This window comes from Heteronotia binoei, unplaced genomic scaffold (assembly GCF_032191835.1).
Source record: "Heteronotia binoei isolate CCM8104 ecotype False Entrance Well unplaced genomic scaffold, APGP_CSIRO_Hbin_v1 ptg000988l, whole genome shotgun sequence".
Classification (NCBI taxonomy): domain Eukaryota; kingdom Metazoa; phylum Chordata; class Lepidosauria; order Squamata; family Gekkonidae; genus Heteronotia; species Heteronotia binoei.
This window is the reverse complement of record NW_026800145.1, coordinates 13,428-23,053: the sequence shown is the minus strand read 5'-3', so window position 1 is coordinate 23,053 and position 9,626 is coordinate 13,428. Positions and strand designations below refer to the sequence as shown.

At 51.1% G+C, this 9,626-nt stretch overlaps 1 protein-coding gene across 1 annotated transcript; it reads right to left on the bottom strand.

Moving 5' to 3' along the window:
• Positions 1–3,861: 3,861 nt before the first annotated feature.
• On the bottom strand, positions 3,862–7,558 carry LOC132590891 (complement C1q tumor necrosis factor-related protein 8-like). Its single transcript, XM_060263816.1, has 2 exons — positions 7,327–7,558; positions 3,862–4,409 (listed from the first exon to the last, which is right to left on the bottom strand). The coding sequence occupies exons 1-2, from the start codon at positions 7,556–7,558 to the stop codon at positions 3,862–3,864; spliced, it is 780 nt and encodes a 259-aa protein (XP_060119799.1).
• Between the last annotated feature and the right edge of the window lie 2,068 nt (positions 7,559–9,626).

Genomic DNA, 9,626 nt, shown 5'->3' with positions numbered 1-9,626 from the left:
CTGGACTAACCATCCCTATAGAAGGGTGTTTTCATTAAAGAAACTAGTCAGGTAAACATGGGGGCCATTTTGTCATATTTTCTAATCCACCTTGAGCCAGTGAGAAAGGTGGACTATAGATGAAGATAAAGAGGAGGAGGGCTGGGGTAGGTTGGGTTGGGTTGGATGGAGGCAGGTGGAAGAGGAAGTTGCCCGCTCCTTCACAATGGGATTCTGTGCCCATCACCGGATAGGAAAGGAATTGTTCAGCAACTAGCTGTAGACCAGGGGTGTCAAACATGCAGTTTGAGGGCCAAACCAGGCCCCCCGGAGGGCTCCTATCAGACCCCTGAGCAATTGGCTGCCGTCTGCTTCCTTCTCCCTCTCTCTTGCTTCCTTCTGCATATTTTCTCCATTGGCTGAGGCTTCTCCCTTCGGGACGAAGGGGGGGGGGAGAGGAATAGTTTGCTTTGCCGGGCTCTCTCAATCGCACAGCAGAGCTACTGAGCCAGGCCTCTCTTCCTTCTATTGGCTGAGGCTTCCCCCCATCCCCTGGGGAAAGAAGGAAAGAGCCAGAGCTTCCTTTGCCCAGTTCCCTGGATCCAATTGGAGAAATACAAAGAAAGTACCTTTAAAACCAGTGAGTGCTAATGTTTTAAGTATGTTCTAAGTTTTTTTAAATATACATTTGGGTTTTTTTTTGTGTTCTTTACAAAATTTATATCTCTGCTACCTAATCTTAAATAGGTACACACATGGCCTGGCCCGACATGGCCCGGCCCAACAAGGTCTCATTTATGTCAGATTCGCCCCTCATAACAAATGAGTCCAACGCCCCTGCATAGACAGTTTCATTCTGGGAAGAGGAAGGGTCAGAGAGGCCTTCCTGAAACAGTGTCTCCGCCGACCCAATCTGAATCGGAAAGGGAGAATGGAAACTGATTTCTCTGCTTCCCCTGGGCAAAGTCCGCTGGGTTGTTTGGGGCTTCTCTACCCTGCCCGACTCCAAAGCTGCGGCTCTGTTTGCTTTGCCGGGGTTGGAGCCCTCGGGGAGACAGCCTTCCATTAAGATTATCTGTTGCTGGGCGTCCTTATCTGCCGTGACTCGGCTGCCGGCTTCTCTTAATCATTAGAGACAGAGAAGAGTTCGGGAGCAGAAAATTGGGCAAAGTAAGAGAGCGTCGGGGATGGGGGCCGGATGGAGCGTTCGGAAACGTACTGTCCTGGTTCGGTGGAAAGTGGAAAGTTAGACATGAACCCGGTTAAAGAATGTCAGGAAGCAGGTGCTGCTGCTGGGAGAGACATTTCTCTTCCTGACGGTCTGGAAATCTTCTGCCTGCCAGAGGAGACCCTGCCAGACTGGACTCTGCCAGTAGAAGACTGCTTCGGGAAGCTGTAGGTGAAGAGTGGGCTGTAGCTCAGTGGGAGAGTACAGGTCTCACTTGAAGGAGAAGAGAAGAGATTGGATTTATATCCCACCCTTGACTACCTGAAGGAGTCTCAGAGCGGCTCACAATCTCCTTTCCCTTCCCCTCCCCACAATAGACACCCTATGAGGTAGGTGGGGCTGAGAGAGCTCGGACAGAAACTGCTCTTGAGTGGAACAGCTCTGAGAGAGTTATGACTGACCCAAGGCCACTCCAGCAGCTGCAAGTGGAGGAGTGAGGAATCAAACTTGGTTTTCTCAGATAAGAGTCCAGGCACTTAACCACTATCTTGAACTGGCTCTCACAGATTCCGGAGATCCCTCCCACGTTCAGTCCCTGGCATCTCCAAGATCTCCACTAGCGGGTGTCAAGGACGGTCCTTCCAGAGTTGCCAACCCTCCAGGTGGTGGCTGGAGATCTCCCAGAATTAAAACTGATGTCCAGATGGCAGCGATCAGTTCTCTGGGAGAAAATGGCTGCTTTGGAAGGTGGAGTCTCTATGGTCATATACCCTTCTGAAGTCCCTCCACAAGCTGTGCCCCCAAATCACCAGGAATTTCCCAACCCAGAACTGGCAACCCTCGGCCCTCCATTCCCCAACGCTCTGGGGCCCAGACGCAGGCCAGATTTCCACCCCCACCCCCCCGGTTGCCAGCTCCTGGTTGGGAAATACCTGGATATTTGGAGGCAATAGCCTGGGAGGGTGAGCTTTGGGGAAGGGCTTCAGTGGGCTACAATGCCATAGAATCCACCTTCCAAAGCGGCCGCTTTCTCCAGGGGAGCTGGCAACCCTCACCCTTCTCCTTCTTCCAGGGCTCCTGAGTCTTCACACGCAACGACAATGGGATGTACCACTTAGAACTGGCCATAAGTTCTGAATTCCCTTCTGTGTACAACCCACCCCGTGTACAACTGACATCTCCCTGCAAACAGAAAACTTGCACGGCAGAGGGAAAGAGCAAAGAGCTGGTTTTCTGCTTCCAAGAACTTGCCTTCTGACATATGGCAGCATTTGGGAATGTGAGGCCCACCAGCCGCAAGAAGTGATACAGTCCTCTCTCACTTCATTGTTTCCGGTGTGTTCTAGGACCTCAAACCAGTGTGTTCTTCTCCTCTAGGACTGTTGTGTTCTTCTTCTCCTTCCCTTGACCCCTTAGACTCATTGGCGTGCTCTTCTGAAGCCCTTCCTCCACGTTTCCTGCTCCTTTCTTTGCCCGGCCATAGATGGTCCTACCCCCTTCAAAGGCCCTTTCGGACACTGCCTGTCCTGCCCAAGACATTCCATTTGTGGCCAAATGCCTCCCTTTCCAAGATTTCAAAATTATGCTTTTGGTTGGGGGGGCACACAGTTCCCTTAGCACCAAGCAACTGGCTTGCTGTCGAAGCAGATGACAATAAGAAAGTTTAGACCATTCAAGCAAAACTTTTTTTCCCATTTAAATGTGCTTTTTCTTCCCTTTTGCATTTCAGGGCGGGGGGCTTTTCTCCTTTTTGCAATTCTTTGGGAGAGGGGTGCATTTTCTCTGAAGCCGTAGAGACCAAAGCCAAAGTATTCTTTTCCCTCTGAATTTTCCAGCAACGAACCAGAGAAGGAACATATACAAAAGACACTGATCAATCACAATATTCCTTTAATGCTATTAAACTTAGACATGTGGAACTTCATATAGATGGATGCTTAGCTCAGAGCAGGCAGGGGACTACGAAAGCAAAGGAACCCCCCTCCCCCCTGCCCCCAAATGGCATTTACTGGGTCAGATCCAAAGATCACAGAAGAAAGACCTGAGCTCTCTGAGAGCTGAAGACTCACTCTGTGGACTAATACCGTACACCGTTCTGCGTGTCCCATCTCCACAAGGATATCACAGAGAGTGGAAGGGGCAACTAGAAATGACCAAAGGCCTGGAGCAACTTCTCTAAAGGGGTTTGGGGCCTTACAGTATGGAGAAAAGATGTCCAGCGGTGGGGCATGACAGAGGTTGCAAAGATGATGCTGGAAGTGGATAGAGAGAAGTTCTTTCTCCCTGTCCCAAAGTACTAGAACCTAAGGGAGTGAGCCTATGGAAGCAGGACAGACTGAAAGAAAATTTCTTCTTCAGATATGCACACCTGCCTTGTGGAACTCACTGCAACAAGACATCAGGACAGCTACTAGCTGAGATGGCTTTGGAAAGGGACGTAGACACATTCACAGAGGCCAGCTCCACCAGGGGTTAAATGGAACCTCCAAATTCAGGACAGGGGTGTTGTCTCCGAGGCTTTCGGTATGAAAAATCATGAGTACATTCATCCCAAGTACCAATTATGGGTGCAAACATAAGGCCACTTACTCTATGATAGCCCTGCCGAGTGTCCCTTGGATGCCGTGTAGGCAAGCAGATTTACACCAGCTAACACAGAGGTGCAACATCTGAAGAACATCCATCGGTGGCGGTGGCTTCAATCCAGAAGCCATTCATTCTACGGCTGGCTTAATTAGATGTCCGTTGAAGATGATGTAGACGTCGGACTCCTCGCTGTAGATGGCGTTCTCTCTCTCCCTCTTGAACATCCTCACCCAGACCTCATCCCCTTCCTGGAGATCCAACATGAGACTCTGGCTCTGCATGATGCTGCGTTCGCTGGGCTGGGAGTACAGGATGGCCGCTGGGGAGTCGTTCTTCATGATGTGGAGGTAGGTCTCCTTGTAGTTCCAGGTGTGGACGTTGAGGTTGAAGAAGTAGACCCCGGCCACGTAGCAAAAGAACTTCCCTGTGAACATGTTGAAGTGCTTGTAGAGGTTGACGAACTCCGTGTCGAAGGTGACGTGCTGGTAGTAGTCCAAGCTGTGGAGGGGTTTGCGGCGGCCCACGGAAAAGGCCACGTAATACTGCTTGCAGGAGTGGCCGGGGGGCCCAAGCTGACCTTTCTGCCCTTTCCAGCCATTTAAACCCCGTAGGCCCGGATGCCCTGCTTTGCCCTCCGGACCCAACAGCCCTTTGGGCCCCATTTCGCCTTTTTCACCTATGGAGGCAAAGAGAAGTCGACAATAGGGGGGGGAGGAACATCAGGGTTTTTATTTGCAGCAGCAACTCCTTTGTGAATTAGGCCACACCCCCTGATGTAGCCAATCCTCCTGGAGCTTACAGTAGGCCCTGTACGAAGAACCCTGTAAGCTCTTGGAGGATTGGCTACATCAGGGAGGTGTGGCCCAAGGGTGGAATTCTAGCAGGAGCTCCTTTGCATATAGGCCACACACCCTGATGTAGCCAATCCTCCTGGAGCTTACAGAAGACCCTGTACAAAGAGCCCTGTAAGCTCTTGGAGGATTGGCTACATCAGGGAGGTGTGGCCCAAGGGTGGAATTCTAGCAGGAGCTCCTTTGCATATAGGCCACACACCCTGATGTAGCCAATCCTCCTGGAGCTTACAGAAGACCCTGTACAAAGAGCCCTGTAAGCTCTTGGAGGATTGGCTACATCAGGGAGGTGTGGCCCAAGGGTGGAATTCTAGCAGGAGCTCCTTTGCATATTAGGCCACACACCCTGATGTAGCCAATCCTCCTGGAGCTTACAGAAGACCCTGTACAAAGAGCCCTGTAAGCTCTTGGAGGATTGGCTACATCAGGGAGGTGTGGCCCAAGGGTGGAATTCTAGCAGGAGCATATTAGGCCACACACCCCTGATGTAGCCCATCCTCCAAGAGCTTACAGGGCTCTTCGTACAGGGCCTACTGTAAGCTCCAGGAGGATTGGCTTACAAAAAAGAGCCTTGTAAGCTCTTGGAGGATTGGCTACATCAGGGGGTGTGGCCTAATATGCAAAGGAGCTCCTGCTAGAATTCCACCCCTGGTGTGGCCAAATATTCAAAGGAGTTCCTGCTATTTAAAAAAAAGCCCTGGAAAAACTTATTTTTGAAGATGGCTATGAGCTGGAGCGGAAGTTTTGTTTGCACCACAACATAGCCTTGATTTTCAGCATTGGACTCCACCATGGGACTCGAGGGGTGACAATGAAGAGGGCAGGGCCACTGGGCATCGGCAGAGTGCCCTTCTCTCTCTACTGCAAGAACACAACTAGCCTATAGCTTGATTAGGGCCACAAGCTTGAGACTGGTTCACTTTTCCCTTGCGAATCACAGACTGATTTCCCACTAGCCCTTTGCCACTCTCCTCTTCTCTGCCAGATTTCACACTATCTGCCCCGGGGTTGCAACTCACTCTGCTTCTTTCACACAGCAAACAAGACCCTCTAAAAACCAGTTTCTGTTTGCTGTGCGAAAAAGGCGAAGTGAGCTGCAGCCCCGGGGTAGAGAGTGTGAAATCCGACAGAAGCCCCGTGGAGAAGAGGAGCGTGGGAGTGGCAGAAGGTTAGTGGAGAACTGGTCCTCGTTTCCTTGAACTTCGATATTTGGATCTGGATGCCGTAATCCATTCCATTAAAAAGCCATGGGACGGTGGGGTAACACTGGGGCCTACAAAAGTCTTACCCACAGTTTCCCGTTTGCTTGTGCATGCACATTTCATTGGGAGGTGCCAAAGTCATCTTTTAAGGTGAACATGACCTTGTGAAGCAGGCCAGATTTGGAGGAAATAGCGTTGCCAGGTCCTCCCAGGGCCACCAGTGTGGGATGGAGAGGTATAGTTGCCAGATCCAGATTGGGAAAACTCCTGGAGATTTGGGGATGGGGCCTGGGGAGGACAGAGATCTCAGTCGCGTATAATGCCATAACGTCCATCCTCCAAAGGATCCATTTTCTCCAGGAGAATGGATCTCTGCAACAGGGGGGCCTGTGGGGGCACTGCCCCCTGACTCCCAGGCAGACTCCGGGTTGCAGTCTGCTTTTTTCCCATTTCCATTTTGCCGTGGCTGAGCCAGCACAGTGTCCTCTGTGACAGCCAGAGCCCGGAGAGCTGAGCAGGTCACAGTATATCGCGGCAGGAAAATCAACAGGTGGAGAGGAGGGAGGCAGAGGAAGCCATGTGGAATGGGCTGGGGGGGGGGCGCAGATGGAGCTCCTGGCTGCAGAGTGCCAGGGTGGGAGAGAGGGAGGTGGAAGGAAAACCCCCTGCTTGCATGCAAGGTGAGGTCCCTTCTTGACTCCAAAGTTTTAGGCTTGGCTGCCTTGACTTGGCCACATTCAGAGCCGTCAGCTTTTGCCCCCGTTGCAGAAAGCTCCTGAGAAGCGGCAAGCCCCGCGGTGCCCCCTGACGTTTTAAAGAGCCCCCCCCCCGATTTGTAAAATCCTGGCTACAGCCCTGTCTGTAACCTGGAGGTTTCCAGGAGACCTCCAGAGGCCACCTGGACACTGGCAGCCCTCAACAGGTTTGGGCGGGGGGAGAATTTCAGCAGGGTCTAATATCGTAGGAAGAGTAAAGTGTAATGACCGGGGAAGGCAGTGGCAAAGCACCCCATCGAAAGGTCTGCCGTGAAAACGTGAAAGCAGCGTCAACCCAGAGTCAGAAATGACTGGTGCTTGCACAGGGGACTACCTTTATCGTTCTTTTTTGAACTGAACTGTAGAATTTACTGCGAGCGGAGGTAGAGATGCCCACAAGCTTAGATGGTTTTAAAAGGGGGCCAGTCAAATGGCTCCAGGTTGACTCAGCCTTCCATCCTTCTGAGGTCGGTCAAATGAGTCCCCAGCTTGCTGGGGGGAAAGCGTAGAGGACTGGGGAAGGCAATGGCAAACCACCCCGTAAAAAGGTCTGCCGTGAAAACGTTGTGAAAGCAGCATCACCCCAGAGTTGGAAACGACTGGTGCTTGCACAGGGGACCTTTCCTTTCCTAATATCATAGAGTCCACCCTCCAAAGCATCTATTCTCTCCAAGTGTAGTCTGGAGAGGAGCTGTAATTCCGTGGGATCTCCAGGTCCCACCAGGAGGCTGGCATCCCTAAGAGAACCAGCTCTTCCGATGGAGAATGAACGGGCCACTGCTCACCTTTCAGGATTGTGATGTCTACCGTGGGCCGGATTTTGGGCAGCGAATAGGCGGAGTCGCTCGTCATCCGGATGTATCGGGAGGAGGTGACGGAGCCCGGCTGCTCTGTTGAGTCACAGCATCGCACGCAAGAACCCCTCCAGGTCTCCTTCTTTGATGAGGCTTTTTCTCCTGGCAGGAGGCTGGCTTGCAGGGAAGAGGCCACAAAGAACAGCAGAAGGACAGCACGCATCTTCGCCTGGCGGAACCGGAGAGACAAGGGCAGAAGACTTTTTTTTTTAAAGGGAAAGAAATACCACCATTTGGCCATGGAAATTGTACCTAAGGAATGAGAAGTCTTAAGTACCTCTCATGGCCCATCCCTCTAAAGAAGGTGGTGTCAAACACCTCCTTCAGCAGCTATTTTGTGAGTGCGCCTACTACCCAGCGTCAGAATTCCAAAGGTGCCCACGGGCTCAAAAAGATTGGAGACTCCTGCTATACTCCTTTTAAAAGACTCTACCAACTGTAAACTGGGGTTCCTCAATTATGCCTTGAAGTGGCTCAGTGGTAGAGCATCTGCTTGGGAAGCAGAAGGTCCCAGGTTCAATCCCCGGCATCTCCAAAAAAGGGTCCAGGCAAACAGAAGTGAAAAACCTCAGCTTGAGTCCCTGGAGAGCCGCTGCCAGTCTGAGTAGACAATACTGACTTTGATGGACCAAGGGTCTGATTCAGTATAAGGCAGCTTCATATATCATATATATAAAGAGGCGTAACACTGAATGTTCACTCTGCACAGATGAATAATCTACCACTCTGCCATGGAAGATTTCCGGGGGAGCCACGTACGGCGCATTCACACACACTAAATAACGTGCTTTGCGATTGGATTTTTTACTGCACAAGAACAGCCAAACCCACTTGCGGCCAGTCTCCATGGGAATGCACCCATCATCTCAGCCCAGCCTACCTCACAGGGTTGTCGTGACAGTTAAACGGAGAAAAGGGAATTGGCTTGGAGAAACGTCGGCGGAGGGGGTGACATGATAGTAGTTTACAAGATAATGCGTGGGACAGAGCAGATAGAGAAAGAAGTTCCTTTCTCACAATACAAGAACTCATGGACATTCAATGAAATTGCTGAGCAGTGGGGTAAGAACTGATAAAAGGAAGTCCTTCACCCAAAGGGTGATTAGAACGTGGAATTCACTGCCATGAGGTGGTGGCGGTTACAAGCATAGCCAGCTTCAAGAGGGGATTGGATAAACATCTGGAGCAGAGGTCCATCAGTGGCTATTAGCCCCAGTTTATCATTGGAACTCTCTCTCTGGGGCAATGAGGCTCTGACTTCTTGGTGCTTGGGAGCAGAGGGAGGGCTTCCAGTGTCCTGACCCCACTGATGGACCTCCTGATAGCACATGGGTGGGGGGGTTTGGCCACTGTGTGACACAGAGTGTTGGACTGGAGGGGCCATTGGCCTGATCCAACAGGGCTTCTCTTATGTTCTTATGTGACACAGAGTGTTGGACTGGAGGGGCCATTGGCCTGATCCAACAGGGCTTCTCTTATGTTCTTATGTGACACAGAGTGTTGGACTGGAGGGGCCATTGGCCTGATCCAACAGGGCTTCTCTTATGTTTTTATGTGACACAGAGTGTTGGACTGGAGGGGCCATTGGCCTGATCCAACAGGGCTTCTCTTATGTTCTTATGTGACACAGAGTGTTGGACTGGATGGGCCATTGGCCTGATCCAACAGGGCTTCTCTTATGTTCTTATGTGACACAGAGTGTTGGACTGGAGGGGCCATTGGCCTGATCCAACATGGCTTCTCTTATGTTCTTATGTGACACAGAGTGTTGGACTGGAGGGGCCATTGGCCTGATCCAACAGGGCTTCTCTTATGTTCTTATGTGACACAGAGTGTTGGACTGGATGGGCCATTGGCCTGATCCAACAGGGCTTCTCTTATGTTCTTATGTGACACAGAGTGTTGGACTGGAGGGGCCATTGGCCTGATCCAACAGGGCTTCTCTTATGTTCTTATGTGACACAGAGTGTTGGACTGGAGGGGCCATTGGCCTGATCCAACAGGGCTTCTCTTATGTTCTTATGTGACACAGAGTGTTGGACTGGAGGGGCCATTGGCCTGATCCAACATGGCTTCTCTTATGTTCTTCCCAGACAGGTCCATGGAAGAAAATTTTGTAAACATCTGTAGGTTAAATGGATTTCAGCTGGCTGAAATTGCACTTGCTCCAACTCAGCTCAGTGTTATGTGTCCTTTTTTTTCGTGATAAAACAATTTTATTGGTAACATAT

Coding starts and splice junctions, on each gene's coding strand:
- LOC132590891 (XM_060263816.1), bottom strand. CDS start 7,558: ATGCGTGCTGTCCTTCTGCTGTTCTTTGTGGCCTCTTCCCTGCAAGCC. Junction 4,410..7,326: donor AGACATCACAATCCTGAAAG/GTGAGCAGTGGC, acceptor TTGCCTCCATAG/GTGAAAAAGGCGAAATGGGG.